The 25478-nt window shown below is 47.2% G+C and overlaps 1 protein-coding gene across 1 annotated transcript in view; it reads left to right on the top strand.

Annotated features, from left to right (window-relative positions):
• Positions 1-21932: 21932 nt before the first annotated feature.
• UBTD2 (ubiquitin domain containing 2) overlaps positions 21933-25478 on the top strand; it is a 56829-nt gene continuing 53283 nt past the window's right edge. Inside the window, exon 1 of the mRNA XM_059825465.1 lies at positions 21933-22002. Within this exon, the coding sequence (XP_059681448.1) occupies positions 21933-22002 (70 nt within the window). The remainder of the gene's footprint in view (positions 22003-25478) is intronic.

The raw sequence follows: 25478 nt of genomic DNA, 5'->3' as shown, positions 1-25478 counted from the left end.
TACCGGGGAGAAGGTACATGCTGCATGTACCCAGTGGTCATGGTGCTGCTTACAAACAGACACTCAGACAAATCTTCCCATACAAATGCACATGCACAAATGCACAGACACAGCCTTCCTTTATCTTCCGGTTCTTCCTGACTATTTCTGTATATACCACAGGAGCTTTTGGCCCAAATACCTCTCAAAGAGGGGAGGCAATGGAGAGGATCCCATAGAATACCATTGCAGCCAGTTCATTAAGCCTCATAGTCATTAAGCCCTGAAACTGTTCTTCCTTTTTCTTTCTTTAATGCTGTGTTTACAGCATGTGCTCTTTAACACTATGATACCCAACAAAATATTTTTCCTTGAAAGAGTTAATGGGAAACAGAAGCAGTGCCCTGGAGTGGGAACAGCCTTCCCAGCCGCTGGGATTAGTCAGGCTTCTCTCTTCTTGATATTGCAGAGCTTACAATGGAGGCTACAAAGTTTGTAAACATTCCCACTTGGCAGCCTTTTCATATTTGCTTAGACTGTGATTTATAAAGTGAATTGCAAAATCCTTTTCCAAGATGAGCTCTTTGCTGTATCAGTAAATATGCGCTGGGGATCAGCTGTGGATGCAGGGCTCCCAGCATATTTCTCCTAAGTGCAGGCTACAGGGCTCTGTGTCATCTCATACCCTGTTTCCTATTGATTATCTATCTCATGCGTTTTTCCCTCAGCCATGTTATTAGGTAGACGTAGCCCCGGAGGGCTGTGGAGGTTTCTCAACACTGACTTCATTCCAGAACTACTTGGCAAACACCCGGGCAGCGTGCAGTGCCGGCCCTGCTGTCTGTGCAGCGCTGTCTCGTGCTGGGTCCGGCTGGAGTTGCTTGGGGATTTCTCACCAGACACCCAGCAGTAGATGGCTTGTCACCTGGTTTTTGAGGACCAGTGACAATCTGCCAGCTAGCATTAAAACTGCCCAAGCATCGGTCATGGTCCTCCTATCACTTGAAAGAGCCTTTCTGTGGCCCAAGTGACTGCTTGTGCCAATTCAGACCATGTGGATATTTTGCGACACAGAGTGACACCTGGACTGGAGAGGGCTCCTGTGAGCCATAGGAGGAGTTTACACAGTGGGGTATACAAGTTGGGCTGCCTCAAGAGATGGGCTTACCATGGCCAGTATACACAAGACATGAGGAACACCATCTCCAGTGCAGAGGAGCCCTCAGACAGGACTGTGATGGGGCCCACCTTGGAAGCTGAATGCACATCTTTCCCCATCCCCGCAGCCAAATGCAGTGTATGGCCCCAAGGGCAGGAATCTGCTCTTTTGGGGGTTGGGGGTGGGGTGGGGTGGGGTTTTTTTTGCATTTATTTTCATTGGCCAGTAAATAAGGCAAGGGAAACGCTCTGCATCCAGGGCTTCCTCATGCAGCAAGACAAATTCACTCTCTTCTGCTTTTAAACAGAATGTTTTCAGCTAATAAACAGGAAGAAACCTCTTCTGGTCAGCAGCGCCCTTCCCCAGTGAATGTCTCCCCTGGACCTGCTCTGTTAAGCCCTTGGGAGCTTGGAAATGCTTCAGGTGTAAAAATAGTGCCCGCAAAGTCAGCAGCCAAGCCCTGCTTCTAGACAAGTTGTATGGCGGGGGGGTGGGTGGGTGGGTTTGTGCTTTATTTAATTTCCCAAACCAGTTCCAGACTCTGTTGAAGGAAGCGGGGACTCTCCCTGGCCATCTCAGGTTATGAAATACTCAGCAGTATTCCACCTGAGCCTGACCTCCCGCTGCAGGGAGGAAACCGCAAAAATAGATTTCCTGGTAAATGAGCTCCTATCCTCATTGCCAAAACGCCTCTAATGGCAGAGGTGCTGGGGAAGCAGAGAGTCCTCAGTAAAGCTCCTGCCCTCGAAGCCAGCCCCAGGAACTCCCCAAAAGCCCCCTCCCATCCCTGCTCTGCCCGGGAGACTCCTTGGTGACCCCTTTTTCTGTGCTGTTTTCCAGTTAAAGCCAGGTGGCCGTTCTCAGAAATAGAGGTGGGAGGAAGTTCTTTCCATTATGGAAAACACTTCCAGGTTTCCCAGCGGCCCTTTTTGCTCACTGTCAGGGCACTGCGGGAAAGGAGGCGGCTGGCAGGCGGCAGGGCACTCATCAGGGAAGGCTAAAATCCATGAATGCCTATCTGGGATGGATGTAATCAGCTAAATCCCTTAGAGGATCCTAATTCAGAAAATTCTCTGTTGTCTCAGCCACTAATAGCTTGTACAAGTAGAAAGCCTTGAGGACATCTTACTGTCTTATGTTCCTGGCATCACTTGCAAATTGTTTGCCCAGCTCTGCCTCAAACAGATTAGGGGCAATTTTGGCTACTGCAACAGAGGAGAACAATAGCCAAGTGTGTCCTCTTCTGCTACTTCAGAGTTGTTCAACCAGAAAATAATGAAGAGAGGATTGTTTTGCTTTGGCTATGCAGTGTAAGTTATTGGTGAATAAATAAGCCCAAAGGCCAAAGGATAAAGTATTTATTGATTTTTGCAGTGTTTATTTCTGAGTTAATTTGCAACCCACATAAAGAGAGAAAGAAATCACTGAGAATATAACATATGTTTTATATTGTATGTATTATGAAAAGGGTTTCAGTAAAAAGATTTTTGCATCTTTCTATGGGTTGTTCACTGGATTTGCTTGTTTTCACTTCTGACAATATAATTTGATCAAATCTTAGCAGTTGCAAGGCAGACCCACATGAATTTTATCATCTGCTTTAAAGCACACAGATGCCATTTTGCAAAGCTAAAATTAAGGAGATGCAGAGATGTAACAAATGCATTATCTCAACTCCCTCTGAGACCATCTAATAGTCCCTTGTAGCCATGTATAGATATATGGATGGGATTCCTGTATGTACAGCAATCTCACAATGCCATCTCCTTCTGAGATTTTCAGTAATGCAGAGATGACAAGATTTAATACAGGAGACTGCTACGCTCTGACAACTCCATCCAACTATACCGTCTGCCAGAGGTCCCCAGCTAATTAGCTATTGATCTAAACTTTAGGGGTTTTCATTAGAATCTCGTAGGTGTCACATTATTGTTAATAGGGCTTTAGCATATAGCAGAGAGAGAACTGGCTGTGAAGATGAAATCTCGAAGATGAAATGTTGAAAATGATCCTTTCTCAAGAAGCATGACCGTGCTTGCAAGGCAGGCTGCGAGCACCAGTGGGCTATTTCAGTGGGTGTTTGCAGTAAGCACCAACTGGTTCTGCGGCCTCACAGGATCCCCAAGGCACTGCAGGACACTGATTCCTCATGTTAAAGTTTTTTGTCCCAATATATTTTAAGATCTTTTATTGCCTCTAAGCTAGCCAGCAGCTCACTGGATGGATCCCATGAGTAGAAGCATCGCAGAGCAGCAGAGAGGAGTGGGGGGAGCAGCAGGCTGGGTTTCCTGTAGCACACACAGAGGTTCAGCAGAAGATCTCAACAAGCACCTACCCTGCTGAGGCTGCATGTGCCAGTCCCCGTTCTTCTCTGGCACGGAGCAGGAATACAAATGGGGAAGAGACGCACCAAACATCTGATCACCAAGGGGAACAAACTGGCCTCAGCACAAGGCATTTTGAGCAGTTCCTTCAGCCTGTTTCCCAGTCTGAATAATTAAAGCTCCCTGCTGGCTTAAAAGAAGGAACATGCCGTCTGGTGAGCTACCGTTCCCATGTCAACAACCCAAAAGCATCAGAAAGGACAATGCCTCTCCTGGCCAGGTCACACTTCTTAACACTTCTTTGCTAAGCGCTGTTGTTGGTGGTGAAGACATGGGGTTGTGTGCTCCTGCTGAACAGAAATCAGCCAGCACTTCTGAAGCAGATTCCGAATGAGAGATGCTGGAATCTATTAAATAAATACAGGTTTAAACTAGAACAGCTGAGGTGGCACAGTCCATCTAGCTTCCTGTCAGGGCCTTATCTAAGTTAGCCTTTCTATTTTTGTTTCTTTGCTGTAGCATGTTTTCTTTATTTGTATTGTACTTTTTGGCGGTAGTTCTCTAGCTTTGACTCCAGCTCCCTTCCTAAAGGTGCTTTAACACACCGAGAGATGATGCCCCTCATCACTACAGCCTGAGCAGTTCACAGCCATGACTCTTCTTTAGAGCCAAAAAACAACATGCTGTGAGGATGAAATTCAAAGTCCTGTGCCCTGGACACTCGCCTGCAGAAAGGGAGGCAGCGGGGAGTTTTGATGCCTTAGTTCTTCTCTGACACAAGGGCTGGGACAGGCAGCACTGTAATGTGCCTCAGAGAATTAGATGTGGTCTGTCCTTACAGCAGCTTTGCAAAGTGCCCTGCAAAGCTTTTCGGCACTAAGCACTGCTGTGCTGCTGTTCTGGGTCCAAGGCTGCTGGAAAGCTTCCTGATCTTTCCGCAACAAAAAAAGCCCATTATAGGAAGAGCTGTGGGACAGAGCGGAGGGAAATATATTCAGTCCCTGCCATTATCTGCTGCTTCTCTCTTGGTTGTGCTCTGCCCTGTCTGCCCACACTTAGGCTGGCAGCAGCGCCAGGTTTACCTTGCGTCGGCACAGTGCCCTCCCGAGGAGTCCCGGTCTCCCGAGGGCTTCTTGGCAGTATAATAATAACAGTAGCAATAATAGCTAGTTTTGTTACCCTGATATCTTAGTGCACACAGTGTGCTTCAAAAGTTCATAGTCCAGCAATGCTATTAAAGCCCCAATCAGTCTAATTGTCGTATTAATTCTGAGCTGAAATAGCACATCATCTACATCACAGGGGAAGATTGCAGAAAAACGCTGCCTGTCTCTCAGACTCCTGGGGTGCTCTGGATATACAGAGGCCATTTACATTCAGGTAGGCAGAAGACTGGTTTACGAAATTTTGTGCCTCCTTTTTACCTGGGCGTGACAGCTGAGCCCCGGCACGTATCGCTGTCTTGGATACCACGGTGTGAACGGGGAGAATAGTAAATAAGAAAGTGCTAGCAGAGACTCACTACTTAAAAGTTGGGGCTCTAAATGATGAGCCTCTTGAGCCAGAAGGGTTGGAGAAATGGATTTACTTCACAGGTTTAAAACTTTGATATTTAAAGTCTTGGAAACGGAGAGAACCATGTGTCCTCTCAGATCACTTCATAATCTGAGCATAGGGCAAGTGCACAGTAACACCAAGCTTCAAATCCTACCCCTGCACAGCTCAGCCCAGCCCCACCACGCGGGCTCTGAGGGGGGGAGGCGGGTGTTTAATTAGTTGTTTGAACTTGGAAAACGTAAATCCATGTGGAGCTTCGGTCCCGCACAAGGAAGGACATGGAGCACCCCATCAGACAAGCGCCCAGCCTCCTCCCAGCCCGGCGGCTCGGACCTTGAGCACCACTTGCAAAGTATTGCAAAATAAATGAAATCTGCAGGGCCCTCTCCCAGTGGGGAATGGGACCTGTCAGAGCAGAGCTCTTCAGCAGCCTTTCTCCGGGAGCTGCACGAAGAGCCGCCCAGGAATGCCGACAGTCGGCTTGTGGCTTTCTCACCCTCCGCACCTGGGGAAGAATAATTGTGGTCTGATCAAAATCCACCTTCCCACCCTCGCAGAGGATGACGGGTCAGAGGGCTGCAGGAAGCCATGGTGGCTTTCTCCCTTCTCTGTGTTGGCCTTGTTGCCTCAGTTGCTCTCATTTATTTGCCCCATGTGGCTGGAAGGATGCTGTTGGTCTTGGCAAACTTGTAGCATGTCGCACTTCGCTGGTGCTTTGTGCTTGTTTTGCTACTCTGCAGCAGGGAAACAGTGGAAACTTGTGGTGGCTTATTGCTCATATTGCGGCAAACGTAGCAGAATGCTTTGTCCAGATTGTCCCAAAAAATCCCCTTCCACTTTAGCCCTATTCTTTAGGCCAAAAAGGAGTATGTGGTTGATTTTAATGGCGGTAAACACTGGGGTTGTCTTCATTATCTGCAAGGAGCATCCCGAAGGCCATGCTCCTGGCCAGCCAAGCTGCTATGGCCAGAGAGGAGAAGCAGTGGAGGTGGCAGGGGCGAGAGAGATCACACCACTCTTCAGGCCACTCAGCAAACCTCACTTTCAAAGTGGGATGAATGCAATTTGTGGGCTAAAGAAGCATTTTGCTGGGGGTGAACCACTGAAGCAACTGGCTGGCTGAAGCCATATCCAGAGCCGCATCACCACCTTCTCAGGGCCGTCCCTTTTGCTGGTGAGATGGGTTTCAAGAGCTAGCATATATACAGACATGAGGAGTGAGTCTCTTCAGTCTGTGTTCATTATTCCTGTTTAAATCAACGTGTTTTACCATAGCAACTACCAAAGAAAGAATCAACAGCTTTTGAGCAAACAAACACTTATTAAAGCACCCTTCTGAAATATTTATGCTTTGTTCCCAAAAGCCCACTAAGTGCATTGACAGAGCGGCGCAGCACAGCGCTGCGTGGCACCAGGAGCGTCAGGAGAGCTTTTTCTCCGCTGCCTGGCAAAGTGGAAAAAACATTCTTCAGCAGGCTGTTTATCAGCCCATGACTTTAACCATCTCCACACAACGTGATTGAGAAACTGGGAGATGGAAGCAGCTTCATCAGAGAGCAGGACAGCCTCAGTCCTTCCTTCAGTCTCCAGCTAGCCTTGAAGAGTTGCTCCAAATTACAAATTGTCTGTTTTTTCAAACTCCCTGAAGAATCACAGAATGCGCTCCAAAGTCTAATGAAAAAGTTTTTGCCAAAATTATTTTTGTGCTGATGTTTATAATGAATGGAAGGAGATAAGAAATGCAAGAGGAGTTTGTGGGGCAGGAACTGGAAGGTGTTTAAGAGAGGAAACACAAACTTACACAGAAAAATAGAAGAAAGAGACCTAAGGAGATCAAGGATGTCATGACATAAACACTCCTTTCAGCAGTGAAGGCAGCTGTGGAGGAACTTGTCCACCTCTCCCCTTGGTCCTCTTTGCTGTCATCTCAATGATGCAGATGCAACATGGAGGCTGTTCCGAGAGCACTGAAAGCATCTGGGATGGGGAGCACGCTCCTGCAAACAGGACCAAGGAATGGAGGTGGGGAGCATGGAGGCAAGGAAAGACCTTTTAAATGGACTTTACTGCTGTGCAACAGCAATCTGAGAGAAGTGCACTACAGAGGACAATTTGCATCTCTCATCATTCATAGTTCATCATCCAGGACCTGCAGAATGGCCCTGTGGCCTCTTCTTGTCCAAGAAAGCCAAACACTGCTGATTTATAGGTGTCTGCTCTTCTGGTGTGTGTTTCCCTCCCTCAGGAAGCAAATCAGATGGCTTGCTCTTGAAAATAGGCTCCCCAAAAGCTCACTGTTACAGGCTTGCGCTGGTATTTAACATGTCCCATGTTTGTCATCTTGCGCCAAGTGTCGCTTCCTTGACAGTGATGGAGCTGTTCAAAGCCAGGGCCATAAAACAGAATGAAATGGCTCTGCTGAAGAAAAGTTGTTTATGATTGCGCTTTCCTGGAGTTGTCAGCCAGCTCTTATGAGTAAATATTGTTTTACAAGTGAAAAATTTGCATGGGGCTGCCATTATTGCTGTTTTTTTCCTGGGGTGAGTTTTCTGCATAAATCAAGTTAGCAAGAAAATTGTGTACCATAACACTGACAGGAAGGTTTAAAACACTTGAGGTGTTTAAACTGAACTGTGGGTCTTGTCAGAAACACCAAAAACTGTAACGAGTAAAGTTGTACCAGCTGCTCTCTGCTGAGCTTTATCCATTTGCAGCTTCCAGGCCCACCACAAGCTGGACTTGGAGATGGCCATGTGAGAAGATTAGTGCACATTTTTACTTTATCTCATTTGGTAGTTGGTAGGTCTGTGGGGTGTTGGGTATAGAGGAAAATGTATTCATTTCCCCCAATATTTTCCTTTGAAAAGAAGCAACACAATTAAACTTAAGCAGTGTGTGCCAGAGCACTCTAGGAGAAGGGGCTGCTGAAAGCAGCAGTGGGCATCGCTCACAAACGCAGTGAGGGAGTGGGTACAACCCACCGAGAAAACATCTCGGAGGACGTCAGCCTCACTGGTGGGATCTGCGTCAGTCCAGGCAGGCAGACTGGAAAGACACAGAGAAGATGACTGTTCCCCCTGTGCAAAGATGATGTGCACATGGTCAAAGTATGTCAAACATTCTCTACCATGGAAAGCAAGGGAATAAGAAGCAACATAAGCAGAGGAATCAAAATCAGGCCGTACTTTGATACACATTTAAATTGGCCCTGCCATCAAAGTCCCAGCATTTTCCATCCTGGATTCATTCACTTGCAGGCAGCCTCCAGTGATGCCTTCTGTACTCTGCAGGCATGAATATCCATGTAGCCATGGAAAGAGTCACAACGAGGTCTCTCTAAGTGGAGGTTTACAGTGATTCGATCCATCTGGCAGTTTAACTTTCCTTCATGCTGGGTTACCTGGGCCGGTTCACAGATGCAGAGCAGAGGGGGTGGCACGGTGGCTGTGGTGAATGGCCAGGCTGTGCGGAGGCAGTCACTGCTTTCCACAGCCGCAGTGCCAGCTTAAATGCAAAGCCAACATAAAGGGCTCCTTTTGCTCTTAGCACACATCTCCCCTCCACAGCTCATTTGCCGTGAGTAGATACATGAGCAGGATATATCTTCTGGGCAGGATGTCATGGGATATATGAGTTAAATCTGGCTATGATAATGTAGCTACATAGCCTCTTGGGCAAGCAAATTTCTTTAGAATGAGTTTGCTAATCTCCATCCTGGATTGCAGTGTGATCTGAAGACACATGCGCCGCAAATGGAAAATGTGGCTATGAGGCAGGATTACCTTAAGATTTATTTCAATGTGATAGAAGGTCTCAGTACTTTCAATCCCCACTGTCACAAAATAGCAGAAGAGGGTTCGGAATCCCAACTCCTAAAATTGCTTGAAATCCCTCATTTTGCAAACCTAAGAGCTCTACTGTTCAGCTATGAATTGGATGCTTACAGGCAGGAGATGAATCAAGAAGAGAAAATGTGCTGCAGCACATGGTCCACCAAGTACCTGCCTAAAGCACAGGCTTCCAGTGTCATTCCTCACTGTAATGGGAGCCAGCGCCTGCATGGAAAGGAGCCTCCAAGCTCTGTTTGCCTACAGCAAAGCAGAGATTTTTGAGTCAAGCTTCAGGAAGGAAAGGCAATCAGCGAACCAGTTCAGCCACCCCGGGGTCTATACAAAAAACCTGTTAACAAGGACATGCCGCTGCCAGGGGAGATATTCAAGAGCTGGAGTACTGTCCCACAGTATCCATGGACTCAACCTGCTCTGAGATAATAGAGGACATTTTTTGCAGTTTGTTCAGGGCAGTAAACCCTCCTGGAGGGCTATTCAGTGACTGACATCAATGAATGCAGGGGATAAATGATAGCAAACTGCAGCTTTGTTTTCTGGTGTTGGAAGAACATGAAGAGGGAGAATTATGTGACTGTTTAACCTAAATGATGTCCAGCTGACTGTGCTAGCCCATGGAGTCCTGTTTGTTTATCCAGCGATGCTACACACACGTATTTGGCAGGCTTGTTTCAAACTACTTCAAGAAGTTTTTCCTTAAATAAGAGAGCCCCACTGTCCTTTGCAATGTTCTCTATTGCAACCATTCATAGATTTTCTCCACTAAATCACCTAGACACCCGGCATGGAAAAATGAGGAGGAAGGGACACTGTTTTACTTCATGTATTTTTATTGCTTTGTATTTGTTGCTGCCACCTTCTCCCATGAAATCAGGCAGGCAGATGTCTAAGGAGAGGTAGCCATCTTTCAAAAGCAGCTGGTCAGATGCAGCCCTAACGTCAGCAGGGGACAAAGCCTCCAACACTCATTGCCACAGTACGTCAAACACCCGTGCTGGGTCACAAAACAGCGGACAGCCCCTCGGGAGCGCACACTCACACCAGGCACATATGTATCACATCACACAACGTAGGGGCCAGGAGGTGGCCGAGGGGGAGAACATCTCTCTCTCATTTACACACACATACAGCCCACAAGGCTCTTCCCAGTAGCTCTGCAAGGTCCAGGGAGGAGCCGTGGCCCTGCGGAGCAGCCTGGAATGCAGGCTGGTAGAGGTGCACCAGCCGCCCTTTCTCTCCACTTGTCCTGCTGATTAAGTTGAACTTAGAGCCACTGATCTCAACCTGTATAAAGCGTTAAGTTTGCTCTTTCTCTTCCAGACTTCCACTGCGCATCCAAGAGTTCATCTGCCTTACTTTCATCATGATATCAATCTAATAAAAGTTATTATTTTTCTCTGCCAACTGTAACTCACTCACACCCTGAGATCATCAAAGTTACTTATACAGACTTTACTACTGAGTATTCATGCCTTGACTTTTTTAGTACCACTGAGTTTCTCCATTTATTTCCCAAAGTTGATTTAGCACAGTTTATCCTGCCAGTGAACAAGGCTGATTCTTTATTAGGGGACTGCCAGCCGTGTGCTTGTACTGGCCAAAGGCAGGCTATATAAGTTCTGGCTCAGTGTCAACTCAATGCCATAATGCACGTCCCAAATTGGAGCTGGCTTACAGCTGGGTGGCTCAGATCGTGGGCGAACTAGGGTCCTTATGCCAGCCACAAAAACATGCCTTTACACGGGGGAGTTGACTCAAATCTAAACTGAAATGTTCATTTGCTCTTCACATTAACCCCGCTAGAACAGCAGTTCGTATCAACCCCAGACTGAGGTGACAAAGGGGACACTTTGGTGGGTAGAATTTTTGTCCTTGCACAAATTAGTCAACATTAACTTTGCTTAGTTAAGAGCTGTGTTAAAACCTTTTAAAAGATTTTTGTCTGGCGCAGTTGCATATGAGATTAGAGAGCTCCCTAGACACAGAATGAAATTTAGCACCTTGAGAGCCCCAGGACAAGAAATGGGTGATGTTGGGCAGCCAATGTGCCTTATGCACAAAGAGGGCAGAATTTCCAAAGCACTTGCAGGAGCCGCTTGAACCCTTCATCCCAGGTGGAGCCAGACTTCCAGGGGAGGTATGCTGCCCCTTGGCCCGTAGGGCAAGGGGAAAGGTGAACCACCTTAGTCCTGCGATGATGGGCATGAGCTCTGATGGTACATTTTGACTTATTTGTTCTGAATCTCATGATCTGATATGTCATTTCCATTTCACGCTACACAGCAGTTGGCATTGACTATAGTCTGGCTCACCCTAGTGGTCTGAAGCTTAATGAGATGTATGTAATGCTCTGTAATTGCTTTGGGTCATTTAAGTATTAACGAAAAGTCATCCAGTCACTTTTGAGCAGTTAAATTAAAAGCAAACTGGATTTTTCTAACTATGGTGTGTTTCCAGGTGATAAATGCTTTTTAACAAATCTCATAAAATCTCCTCTTTCTGCTGCACCGAATGTAATTGGGATTTTTATGGTTCTTTTTAATAGTTCCTCAAATAATTTCATCAGCATAAAGTCTCCTCCTGGACGGAAATTTAATAAAAAGCTGAATTGTTGTGAAAGGTATGAGCATGATCTAATCTTGCTCACTCTTATTCCCAGACCTTGTAAATGTATTCATAACAGTGTGAGAGTTAATAATTAATAAATGAAATAAATTACTTGGAAATTTCAAGCTCACACCATGCTCTCCCCACCTGCCTGGCCAATGATAATTAACACTTTCGTGTTTAAGTCAAGTCAGATGCCCCAATGCCTCTGTGGCCCAGTGTAACCAGCTGGATTACCCAAATAAAGGTGTGGAGTGTCACATGCATTCCTATCATCGTGACTGTGCCTGTGCCTTTGGCACCAGTGGCGTCTCTTGTATTTCTAAAGATGCACTAGTGTGAGTTTGCTGGGTTCAGACCTGGGCAAAAATGCACCCAAATAAAGACGCAGAAAATGCCTGGTCCTTCTTGCTGGTCATGGCATGGCAAAACAACAGCCCAAGGACATGAGCTATCATCTGGACCATGACTGAATCAGCAAGAGAAGAGTAGCAAAGTCCCCAGTGCAGCGGATGGTCTGTGCTCTGATACTCCAATTCCTTTTCAAAGTTACAGTTGCAAGTTCAAAACTCTCAGAAACCCTTGAATGCGTCTGTATCCTTCTCTGGGTCATGGATGTCCTCACAGACTGGTTTGGGTGTAGAACCAACATTTTAGAGAGTTTCACAATCCATTTTATAATTCAGTAGCCTTACAATAGTGTTCTGCAGCTCAGATGAGCAAACACATGATCAGGAAATAATCCCTGTTCAGTAGCATGAGTTTTACAGATAATCGCTGCAAAACCACAGACTTATTTTTTCTGTAGATCTGTGCGAGAGGCACTATTTATTGAAACGAGCAGGTGTGGGTAAAGCAGCTCGGAGGTTCATGATGATCAGCCACACCATGTCTGTGCTGTGGAGACCAGGACTTCCCAGCTCCCTGCCTGGGCACTTGTCTGTCTGCGTCTGGGGTCTGTTTTGGAGAGGTGCTGCTTTGCTCCATCATGATGTCCTCCCTCACACAAAGCATCACCTGGTGCATGGGCTAGAAAGGAGCTGCACATGCAGGCTAGAATAAGAGAAGAGTGCGTGTGGCAGCATGTGGATGTCCTTAAGTCAGCAGAGCTAATGGAATTCATCCTGGAGCACTTGTGAACCAGCCAAGTAAATATCTAAAGCATTAGTGACTATCTCTGAGAAGCGATGGTGGCAGGCCCCAAGGGACAGGAGAGACGAACAGCGCCCTAGCTTTAAAAAGGAGAAAAAGAGGCCCCAGGAGTTATCCACCAGCCTGCCTAAATCCATTTCTTGGAAAGATACTGGAACAAATTATTAAATAATCAATATAAACACCTAGAAGATAATAAAATGACAAGAAAGAGCCATCATGGATTTCTCAAGAACAAATCACATCAAATCAATCTAATTTCCTCCTCTGACAGAATAACAGGCCTGGTGGACAAGGGAGAAGCAGATGTGATATATCCTGGCTGTAAAAAGACTGTGTACTCAGTATTGCATGACAGTCTCATGAGCAAATTAGGGGCATGTGAGCAAAATAGGAACATAAACAAAATCGCCATAATTTGGGTGCATAAGCAGGAGAAGAAAACTCTTCCCAAACAGGCCATTTCAAGTGGGGACAGACGAGCCTGGTTTGTTCATCGTGTCCATTAATAACTGATTTGTATGATAGCAAAGATAATACAGTTTTATAAGCTGGGAGGTATTGTAAACAATACAGAGGACAGGATCTGAATTCAAATTGATCTAGATAATGGGATGAAATCTGTAAGCTGAAACTCAATGAGGACAAATGCAAAATACCGTGCTTAGGCAGGAAAAATCAAATGTACGAGTACAAAATGAGAAATAACTAACAAAGCATAGCTGAAAGGATGATGATACCAATTACTTTATCACTTCTGTCTGTGTGCAGAGTATTTCTTTTCTGATTACAATGGTTAACCGAGAATTTACTGCTGTGTACAGATACTGTTGACATTGACAGAGCTGGTGGAAGTTCACACTTCTTTATTTTTGGCAAAGAAAATTTTTTTTTCCCCAAGGCTTATTCATCAAAAAGTAACTTTTTTGGGGGGAGCTTAAGTGGAGAAAAAAGCTAATGTTGTACATTAGAAGTGATCCCCTTCTTTAAGGCAGAGTTTTACTCTCGGGTCAGCAGTACTGTGTGCAGTGTGCCATTGTGTGCCCATGAGACCTCTGAGCCCTGGACTCTCTGCACCCAAAAGACGGAGCTCGCCGTACTCATCCAGTTCAGCCTCTGTACCTAGCACTGCATGCTGGTTAAGCCAAAAGACAGAGGAAACCTCAGAAACGGTCACTTATCAGTTACCATTCCCAGAAAGGTGTTTCCTGATAGACCCAGCAGCAAGGGTCGTGAAGCACAAGTTTAAGAGCTCCTTCATGTTTCCATACCCAGTAATATGATGCTCCCATTTACTAATATCAATATTTAAACCGTTTTTCCATCTCTTCAGGTTTTTCCTATCACGAGTATCTTTGGTCAGCAGATTGCAGGGGTGACGTGAGGTGACGTGAATCCAGGCTGCAGTGTTAATCATAACACCAGGGAGGATGTTTCCTGGGAGAAATACTGGACATCACTCCTTAGCACCACTTCTGCTGAACTGGCTTCCTTCGAGGTTCCAGCCCTGCCAGATTCGCTCTAATCTCTGCATCCCTACAGTTTAAATTGCTGGAAATGGTTCACAGAAGAGTGCAGGGTGCTGAAGTGGAAATTAAAGCAATGCTTATTTATCCGAATTCATGGATTTTTAAGCTTGTCTCTGTGTGTCCCTCGCTGGGTTCCTCGCATGCACGGGAGGCCGTGTCTCCACCAGGACAGGCTGAGGAGCGTCGCTTACGTGCTCTGTCTCACACAGACGTGTTATTTTCCTCAATTCATACAAAGACTATCTAATACGGCAGGAGGAGAAACTGCCTCTTTGTTTATTGGAAATATAACAATAGGATCCTATTCTAAATCCCGAGGCAGTATACAGCATGGGGGACAAACAACAGTCATCATGAGCCAAGTTCTCTTGTTGTCATTACTGGTTTTTTAATATCATCATCAAAAGTTCAAAACAGATTTTCAGCCAAGTTTATCACCCCTGATACAATTCCACCAACTCAAAAGAGTTAGAGTATATATGAAACAAGCTTCTCCACAGAGACAATAGTGATAAGAAGAGACAAGCTTTTGACATACATCCAGGCAAAGTCATCCAGCAATTCAGTGTGAATGTATCCTGCCATGCTGCAGATCTTGTTCAGTTTTTTTCCCCCCTTTTCCATGCAAAGCTCAGTCATATAACAGAGAACAAAATATTTCACCTCAGAATACTACATGTCACTATTAGGAACTAAGAGCTGGCAAGAATCTGGGAGCGGAGAAGTTGTATCATTCCTCTTCTTCCTGGTAGCACCTGGCCAGCGATAGCTACCATTGTCACTGCTGTGATTTCTGGTTTTCTCCGTATAGAAATGAACAGGTCTGGGGCTTATACTCATTCACCCCTCACCCTTTTCCTTTCCCTCCCCTCCGCTGCTGCAGGGACGGTGCGGGAGGTTCCAACCCCCGTGGCTCTGGCCCACGGTGCTTCTCCGCCGGATGTCCTGCAAACCTGTGGAATGGGGAGTGACTGGCGGTGCCGGTGTCCCTGACCTGCCCCGCGTGTGCCGTGAGCCCTTGTCCCTTTCCCTGTCTCCATTTCCCTTCTGGGAAAGCACCTGCCCAGACACACACACTGCTGTGACGTGCTCCCAGCACTGAGCGGGGAAAGCAAAGCAATAACTCGGCCAGATGTTTCCTACCACTGAGGAGAGCAGAGGAGGAACCAATATCCCGCTGGAGTATGACTGCAGTCCAAGCGAACACTTCCTGAGCATGTGCACCTTCTTCTAGTTCCACAGACCATGAGAATGCTCAAGATACAAATCTCAAATATTTGGAATATTAACATCTATCAGTTTCACACGTTCCTTAAAGTAGCATATTTCTTGCATGACTGATCTTGCCATATGGTAACATTAGCCTGTACCATTACCATCTGGCTCAGCTTTAATTTTATCAAAAGCATTTTGACAGGAGGCAGCATCTTTCCTTTTCCACCCCTCCTTCTCCCGCCAAAACCAGTATGATTTCTCCCCAAATGAACCCAAGTTTCGGTCCTGCATGAGAAGGTTGTCTGTATATTCTGTCTAGGAAATAAATAGGTCCTTGATTTCCAATGCTTTGCATTTGGAAGCAGAGCTAAAAATCAAGGAATAAGGGAACTCAAACTTCTTTCCCAAAGGAACTTTTGCTGTTCGTTAGCACTAAGCCAAGAGAGAAGCAATGGGTCATGAATCAGCCACTGCAAAGCTTCTCCTCATCCTCTCCTTCCTCCCCACCTCTGCTCTGCAGCGAGCACAGCTTTACCTACATGCCTGCTAGCTTGTGACTCTGCCGGTAACGTGCTTTCCTCCTGACACAGAGAAGACCCCTCTGTCCATGGATTAACAGAGCAAGCAGTTGGGAGGCCGTGTCGCACCTGGGGTCTCTCTCATTCCAGCACCCGGCTTTCAGCACCAGCGGCATCCCAGGGAGGTGCAGGCGACCCTGCAGCAGGTGTAGACGAGCCAGGCCACCCCCGAGGTGTCTCCAGTTCCAGGTATGGACCTCTGTGAGTTTTGCAGAGCCCTGGGTGTTACACATTGCTTCCATTCTCTACTCAGTTACATGCTCCATGAAAAAAATTGTTCCTTAATCAGCCCTGACTTACCCTGTTACCATTGCTGGTATATGCCTTCATTCTTGCACGACAAAAAAAGGAAAAAAAGGAAATTGAAATCACTTGCCCTGTTTCCTCTCACTTATTCATGACCACAGATGTTTTTATCATGCCCCCTGCTATCTTCCCTTCCTGTAGTAAACCACATCCTACATCCCCATGTCTTGCCTGTGAATCCTCAGTGTGTGTCCTTTTGGGTGGAGATACAGGATCCTGAGTGAGCCCTCCAAATACTAATACAATATTGATAACAGTAGCAAATGCAGCAATGGTAACAACAGAACCCACCGTGTGGCCTGTCCTTCCGTGCTGGCTCCGTGACCCAGCAGCCTGTAAAACAGCTCCTGCAGCATCAGAGCAGGTTGCAGGTAAGCTGGGGCCCTCATCCACACTTGCTCTCTTTGTCCCGCTGCCACTGATCCACTTCATTATTTAGCACACCGATACGTAACACTCCTGCACCCTCCCAGGCAGAGAATCAATTCAAATGCAGCTGAAAGAGGAGAACTTGTCCACAAACAGCAGGTCGTAATGAGATAAGGTTCTCACGGCTTCTATCGCAGCTGATTAGCAAGAGCTGGCACTTCCTATGCTTCAGCAGCACCATTCAGCTTTGAACAGAAAATTTACATCCAGCGCTCTAACAACAACAGCAGGACGTGAATGACTGCTTGGCTGCAGATTAGCAAGAAAGCAATACTCTTCAAATGTCGTCAGAATAATATTAATAATAAAAGAAATCACTTAAAACGTGCAAAAGTTTTGGTGTGCAATCAGGAAGGTCACCACAGGAGGGAAGCAGTGTTTCGCTTTTGTTTCTTGAGTATTCAAGGCGATGGGTTGGGGTTTTTTTAAATGTGTATTTTTGACTATTAGAAAAACCTCCCTGATGTGACAAAGCAATAAATATCTCTTATTCAGAGAATTTAGGTTGACAGGGGCTGGTTGGGACAGTGGTTTAAAAAACCCCTTCTCTCAGAATGGCTTGCAGAATTCAGAATTTATAAAAATGAGAAGCATGTTTAAAGGGAGAAGCAGCAATAAAGCTGTCATGAAACAGAAAATGAAAGTGGACAGCTCACTTGCCTGTTGCCTTCATGTGTGCCGGTCATGACAGTATCTGCTGGCCAACAGCTAATGCTTTAAGATATATGGTCCCTCCACCCAGTTAAAAAATGGGTTTGTAAGTTCTTGATTTCCAGGGCAGACAAGAAATGGAACTTGTAGTGGAATTGCTTATATACCTATAGCCTGAAGTTACAGCAACTCTTTTCCCGCAGAAATTAAGTATTTGACAAACATAACTTCACAAAGTTCTGGTTTTAAAGATACGAATGAAGAGAGAAATATCTGATGAAACTCTGGGCTGATTCATTTATCAATTTTCAAGGTTTTCAGGCTAAAAAGCAAAATATTTCCATTGTTCCTGTAAAATAACGTCGGTGCTGAAATGCTCAACGACAAATGAGCCTTTCCTCAACAGACAGTCTGGCGGCAGAGGGTAGTGCCACTGGTGCGTTCGGGGCAAAGCAAAACTGCCAGCAAGGAATATATGGGGGAATTTTGTGGGTTTCTGCAGATTCCTGCCATCACCTCTGATGCTGCACATTAAATAGTGATTTTTAGCCTTTCCAATGACCCCTTTTCCACAGCTATTGAGGATAGAAACCACGGAGCTTTGCAGAAACGTATAAAAGAAAGCTGCTCTGTTATTAACAGAGAAGACATAAAGAGCCTGCAAAAGTAGTGCATAGGAGCAGGAGTTGGGCTTGGCAGAGGTCAGGAGAGAAATGTAACCCACTCTTCACAGAAATACACTCTCCAATCAATGGAACGTCCCTCAGAAGCTCAAACTGCCCATCCCAGCATTTCCCGCAGCAGAGGTGTGTGCCAAGGCATCGGGAGCGATGTGTTTGTGCTCCTGGAGATGTGCTGAAGGACGTGCAGTACCAGAGGGCACGGGGGAGGCACAGGCAGGACTAGGCAGACATTCACTCTGTTTATGCTCGGCCAGCTCTGGATGTCCTGATGTCTGATGGGGTTCCTCAACCACAGGGACCCCTCTGTGCAGCAGATTGCTTTCCCTTGGTCATTCCAGGAAAACAAACTCTGCCCGGTTTAACATCGTTTTGACACAGCTTTGTGGTCTCTAGGTGGTGGAGATTGATACCACTCGCTTTGGTATGGCTTTCTAAAGGACGGATTATATTAGCTTGGAGTCAGCCTAAAAGTTGCTGGTGGGAATTCGGGAATGGGAGCCAGCATTCCTCAAAACCGCATCTAAATGTAAGTGCTGTGCATCATATGGGGGTAGGGAAACCTCCATCATGTTGCCTATGAAAATGAGGCTACAGCCTCATTAGCTTTCAGGAAGAGTGCCATGTGGAAGTAAATCTGAAAATAGCAACTTGCTAAATTTCTTCAGACTCTCTGAGGAGGAAGGTGGGCTTGGCTTCACGCAGCGGTTAGACTCCACGGTTCTTTCCTGCTTCTGCTTCCTGTGGGACCTTCGGCGAATAACCTCATCTCTCGTGTCTCCCTTTCCCATCTGTCAAAGGAGGATGAAAGAGATCTGGGTAGATTTTCACTTACAGTGATAAGACTTTGATACTACATTCTGGGTAGCACTGATAAAAATCAAAATGTTGATGCCTGAGACATAAGTTTAAGCAGTGGTGCAATTTGTCAGCATCTCGTACTTGTTCCCACGCAAAGCTGAATCATCAGAGAACAGGGATTTATCATACTGTATCATCGAGTGATGGCAAAACCCACCACCATTGACTGCGAGCAAACAGTGAGATCCCAGCTGGAGAGAAAAACTGGTGAAGTATACAAAATATTTTAATATATAGGAATAGATAGGAAATGACCCTGACAATGCATATGTAGGTCCACTTAGGGCTTTTCTACATGCTGCATTCCCTGGCCACGAACCCCATCGCTCTGGCCCTCCTGGTACAACATGCAGTCCAGCAGCATCTTATGCCAAAAGAAAACCCTTTAGCTTTGAGCACTGTAGGGTTTATGACCCACAAAGAATCATTTCCAACCATATAGGGTAGTTGTACCTATGTGGAATAGTCAATTCATGACACCATTTTATTTGTGAAATGACACTTTTGATTTTCATTGCAGGCAGTTAACAAGTAATAAAGAGTAAGAATTAATTAATCCTAGCCATACCCCCAAGAGATATGTAGACAAACATTAATCTAATGACAGAAATAGAGCAGCCGAGGTTATGTGACTTGTCCAAGGCCACAGTGGGTATCTAGGGCAGAGCCAAGATCAGAGTGCAGAAACTCTGATTGCAAAGCTCAGTCCTTGCCTCTCGTGAAACTTAGTTTGAGGAGGACTATAATCTTCAAAACAAATCATCCGTTTAGAAAAAGTCTTGGTTTGTCTGCTGTGCTTTATTAGTGCATTGCAAGTACATCCTGATGCATGGGGTCAGGCTGTACATATTGACTTTGGCCCATCTTGAGGGTTTATATACACACAAATACATATATATGTATTATGTACAGCGTGTGTGAGAGCAACAAGGTACCTAATGAAACAGTTTAGTACCAAATATGCAGAATAACAAGCGTCGATGTGTTATTGCAAAGCTCCGCAAGCAGACTGCTGTCTCCGTGCGGACATACTTTCCCACGCCAGCTCGCGGTCCCGCAGCCACCCCGTTATGGAACAGAGTCACATTGTATTTAACCCCCTTCAGCCTCGCTGAGGGGCCTTTTTGGGATCTCACTGGGCAGGGTGATATCGAGCTGGAAGCTGTCTCAGTGCGCATCCCGAGAGCCTCACGGCAATCCACGCTTGCTCTGCAGAATTGCCATACTCTGATGACGATACATCCACACCAACACCTACTCTCATGAAAATTTGCAAACATCCTTAACTTTCTTCTGTATTTCTACAATTTTGAACGAACTGCGTTCAATCCAAAATAAAAAAAAATATACCCAGCATACCTTTGATTATACCTGTGTATGTTCAGGCAAACCCCGTGTGGCCCTCAGATACAACCTGAGAAGAAAACTAGAACAACTGAGTTCTATGTGTTTCCTTTATCTGGTTTAAACTTCTGCACAGACAAAGAATTTTTGCTTTTCTTGTAATTAGTGTGCATGTGTTCGGACTCTAATAACCTTTCCTTAGATTTTCTTACCAGTCCTGACCTTCCTACTTGGACTCATAAAGCAGGCCGGCTCTATGTCTTTTTGTTCTCAGATTATAAAGTACTCGGCATTTTGCACTCAGCTTATCTCATACATTTGGGATTTCAATTATCGACACACGTGCCTTCCCAAAGGCTGGCTGGCCTTTCAGTATGAAGATTATGTAGGAAAATTAATGGTAGAAAAATGAATTTGTCCGTCCGTTCCTTCCACTGTGGTGACTACGAGCTCTACAAACAGCTATGCTATTTTAATTCTAAAAAATACATTTGCAATGTCATCTTTAAGGAGGTAAAATATGCTCAGCTTGAGTTTTGTTTTCTGCTGTTTTGTGTATCAGAACATTAAGCTGCCATGTATAGCAGAGCGTGTGGGGAACCCAGAGCACAGTCTGTTACCATGCTTTATTTTTTGCACTGTCTGTTTCCATTTTTCAATGTTCTGACTTATTGCTGGTTGTTTCAAGGAGCTACAGTGCATCTGATAGTGTATGAACCGTAACTCCCCAAACCCACAGCGAGATTGCTACTGAAATGAGATAACCCCGCTAGGCATTAAGCGCAGAAAAGTCAAACTTTTCTTCTCGGAGGACTGAAGTCAGGTGCTGATTGATGAAGCAGCACTGATTTTACTTAGTTCTTATTTTAATTTAAACGGGTAGTCTGTTAACACAGAGGTGGTTGATGATTAGTGGGATGCGGATTTATCTCCGAGTGCGTGTGTATTTTCTTTTCATGTGCAGACATAGGTAACCCAGGAAAGCACGGGGAAGCCCCAGACTGCACAGTCAGGAAAAATAAATCTATCTCGCCACCCAAGGCCCCGGCACCCATCCGGCCCGGCCAGGCGGGCCCTGCTCGCCCGACCCCTGCACCCTCCGAGCCTGGAAGCCGTCCGGGGCCCCGGGGCCGCGCCGCAGCGCTGCCCGCAGCCGGGGAGGGGCGGGGGTGGCCCCGCATCCCCCAGACAAAGCCCGCACCCCTCGACCTCCTCCCCCGTCCGCGCTGCGCCCGGGCCCGCGGCCCGGCCCGACCCCTGCGGCGGGGCCGACCGCGGCGCCCCGGGGCCGCGCGCCAACTTCCACCGGGGCTTCGCCCTGCCCCGCGGGGCCGCCGCCCGCCGTCCCCGCTGCCGCCGCCGGGGGTGGGGGGGGCGAGGGACGACCTCGGCGGCGCCGGGCCGCAGCCAGGCCCATCCCGGCCTACGGGCCGCCGCGGCGAAAGGCCAGGCGTAGCGCCGGGCCCACCCCGCCCGGCGCGGGCCGGGGTCGCTGCCGGGGCGGGCCGGAGCGAGCCCGGGGCCGGGGCGGGCCCCGGCGGGCCGGAGGCGGAGCCGGGCGGCGGGAGGAGGCCGCGCCTCGGGGGCGGTGTTGCAGACCGAGGAGGCGGCTCTGGAGCCATCGCGCCTGCCCGGCCGGCGGCGGAGCTCGGCTACAGGGGGAGGGGGGTGGGGGGGCGGCTCGGCGGCGGGTCTGCGGGCCGGGCGGGCCCCATGGGCGGGTGTGTGGGCTCCCACCACGACTCCTCGGGCAGCCTCAACGAGAACTCGGACGGCACCGGAGGTGAGCGCCGGGCTCCGGGGCTGGGCGGAGGGGGCGGGCGGGCCGCCCCCGGCGCCGCGGGGGGACCCCGGGGCGGGCTCTGCGGACCGGGGCCTGTGGCGGGGACGGGCCCGGGGCCGGCGCCGGGCGGGGGAGCCGCGCTGCCCTCGCCGGTCTCGGGGCGCTGCGCCCGGCTTTCTGCCCGGCCCTGGCGCGGCCGCGCGGGCCGCAACTTTCCCGGGGCGGCGGGGGTGTGCGGGGGGCGTGCTGGGCACCCCCGGCCCGCTTACAGCCCCCGGGAGCTCGGCGGGGTACCCGGGTGGGCGCACCCCCGCGGGCAGAGCCCGCGGCCCCGGCCCCGGCCCCGGCCCCGGCCCCGGCGTGGCTGGGGGCTTCGCGGCGCGGCCCCTCCGCCGGCCCGGCGCGGCCCGGGGGCAGGCGGCTGATGAAATAAAGACAGGCTGGGGAGAGGGCCTGCCAGGGGCTCGCAAACTTTGTTTTCCTTGGGCTCAGCCCCTCGTCTTGTGCGGAAAATAATTCTTCAGATCACTTAGATCCTGGCACTGCCGCGGGTTTGTTGGTTTGTTTTTTTGCTTTTCTTTTTATTTTCTCCAAGAAAGATGGATGCTTTCCTCCAGCCTAAATCACCCGCGCTAAATAATCAATTTCCAGCGACTTCAGATGCTGGAACAGCATGTTCTCGCTGATGTAAAAGTGCACACCTACTTAGTGAGCGTAGCTTATATGGAAACACTGCTGCAGTGTAAGCGGCCTTTACCCTTATGTTTTTCTCTACCTCAGTGTCTGAATGATTGCTTTTTCCAACGTTCTTGGGTTTGTGGACCCCTGATGTTCTCAAGCTGAGCTGTATATGCCTTATAGTCATTTAAAGTCAGCTTACCAACCGGACACTTGACTTCTAAGTAGTCCTCGCACATGCAGGGTCCACAGATTTCAGGTTGAAAATCCCTGACCTAGGTCTACATTTTCCCCTGTGCCTCATGGAACGCTATCTACAGGTTTGGTTTTATTTCGGATGTGCCAGCTGATGGGTATGCTGTTATATCAGTGACTTTGCTGTCATTCCATAATGTAAAAATCTGCAGCTTTTACAATTACATCTGAAGCAGCCACCTGCTGATTAATGCCAGACACATAGTTCATAGAAATACCAGAAAGTCCAGCTGCTGAGAACTGTGTAGGATTTAATTACATCATTGTCATTAGAAGGAATTTTATAGCTTTGTCTAGTATGAGTCTTCCTTACTCTTTCCCCATTTAAAAAAAAAAAAAGGGAAGAAGTGAGTTATCTAAAAAATGCATCAGTACTAAGCAGTCTTGCCAACCAGTAAAAAATGCGAGAGTGTCAGTGCGGAAAGGAGCAGAGCATGCTAACAGTCACAGAAAAAGAATGGCAGGAATCATCACATACCCAAAAAATCTTGACCAAATAACATTAAAAGCTATGCTGAGGTTTGTTCTGAGACCTGTTTCAGTAGCTAGGTGTTATGAGGTGAGATCATGTCACAGAAATAGCCTCGGTTTAATTTCCTCGCTCTTGTCTTGCCTGTGATGTCAAATGAATGAGATACGAGAAAAAAAATATCATCAGAGTTGGGCTGATATTGTAAAATAGTCTTATTACATGCCCAGTAGCAGCATGAGGTGGGCAGTCTTCCTCCAAGTTCTCTACAGATTACTGTCCCAGATGGACTTACTGGGACATGTTCCTGCTTGGAGTTTACATGGCATGACACACTGCTGCTTTGGGGTTAAATAACCTATTGTGCTTGGTGCATTAGAACAGCAGCTGGGTTTATCAAGATGTAAGAGATGCGAAATGCGTGTCAGCTGGCTTGTGTTGATTCATGCTCTAAGGATAATGTTCCTTAAGGTTGTCTCACTGAAGTGAGAAGTGATGACATTTCAGTCGAATTATGGGCTTCTTAGGACTGTCTTAAACAATCAGCTACCGTGTGCAATAGCCTGTTTTGTAACATTATGTATCTGTTCCTGCCTCTCAACAAGAAAAAAAGGGGGTGTAGGTTAAGCCGAAAGAACCTCAGACTATCTTTTATAAATCTAACTCCTGAGATGTGAAAGTCCAGCCTGCACTAATTCTTAGTTTTACGCATTCTGCAAATGTGCCCACGCCGAGTATGAAATCTGACTTGCTCTCTCGAGGGAGCTTATGTCTTGAGGCATCAGCAAGCGAACCAGCTGAAGCACAAGCAAACACGATTTGGAGACTAGACCTGTGCAGAAAGGAGACTTATTCCTGCTTCCCACATAAGGCTCGTTTCCTCTAGCTCCTGGGCTGTGACCTAGTCTGGTGTATTCGCTTTCAGATTGCTGTCAATGAGCAGGGCCAGATCCTTTTATAAATCTCAGGAAGGTGTTTTGGAGCAGAAACATCTTACTTCGGGGAGGCTTTGTCTCTTCCCCAGAATGGCAAAGTTTCTTGGAGAATTACGAGTGGTCAAGAGATTGATTAGACAGTAATAGCAGTGCTTGATGCTGCATAAAAGTGGGAGCCGGATCTCAAGTCTAATTCATACAGGTCTCAGCTTATTACAGTGCTGTGTGGAGCTGGCAAAATCTCGCTCGATTGTATCACTGGAGTTGAGATGAGGATTTGTCACATCCCCGTATTTTCCTTGGTCCTTTTGTCAATCGCTGACGCTTCCCGTTACTTCTCTGCTGCGCGGCAAAGCCGACAGCGTGCCCTGACCACATGTGCTTCCTTTGTCTTTTACTATTGTTTTTTTTCAAGGTCAACATGCTTGCATGTATCCAGAGAGATGTTACATGTACTCAGGTGTGTCTCTGTGTGTAAGATTGAGTTAATCAAAAATACCAACTCTCTTACGTGTGTACCAGCTTATTGCATGTTTCTGTTCGCATTGAACGAAGCAGGAGGAGTCTGTTCCTTAACACAAATTACACATGCTGCTCTGCCCATCCTGCTGGAAATGAAATGGTCTTTGCACATTGGTACCAGCTGTTTCATTATCACTGCTCCTTTTAGCAAGTTTTCATTTCAACAGAATGAATATTGCTTGTCGTATTTAGGAAAAAGTTCCTGTCTTGATGCTTGGTGCGTTGTAGCCCAGCAGAGCTGTATTGTGGCGGGTGGGTGTCCTGGATGGTGAGATGGATTTATTGGTGACTCTTCAAAGACGGTACAAAGAAGAATAAATGATGATCCTTAAGTGCTTTATAGACACGGGGTTCCCCCCCCCCCCCCCCCATCCCTTTAGCTCAGCTGTCTCCCATCAGATATTCCAAGCTTTCAGGAGCTGAGCACCACATTTCTTCTTGCTGTGTCTTGTCACTGAGTTTCTGCAGGATAGTGAGACTGGGGGAGAAATAGCTGTTCTCTGGCCACTTACAGGGTATGTGACTTCTTCAGCTGTGTGTTCAGAAGAGCACTGGGTTTGGAGTTAACTGCTGGAAAACTGCACTTCTGGCTGTAAGTAAGGTTTAATAACTTATCA

This window comes from Gavia stellata, chromosome 16 (assembly GCF_030936135.1).
Source record: "Gavia stellata isolate bGavSte3 chromosome 16, bGavSte3.hap2, whole genome shotgun sequence".
Classification (NCBI taxonomy): domain Eukaryota; kingdom Metazoa; phylum Chordata; class Aves; order Gaviiformes; family Gaviidae; genus Gavia; species Gavia stellata.
This window is presented reverse-complemented; position numbering and strand designations above follow the sequence as displayed.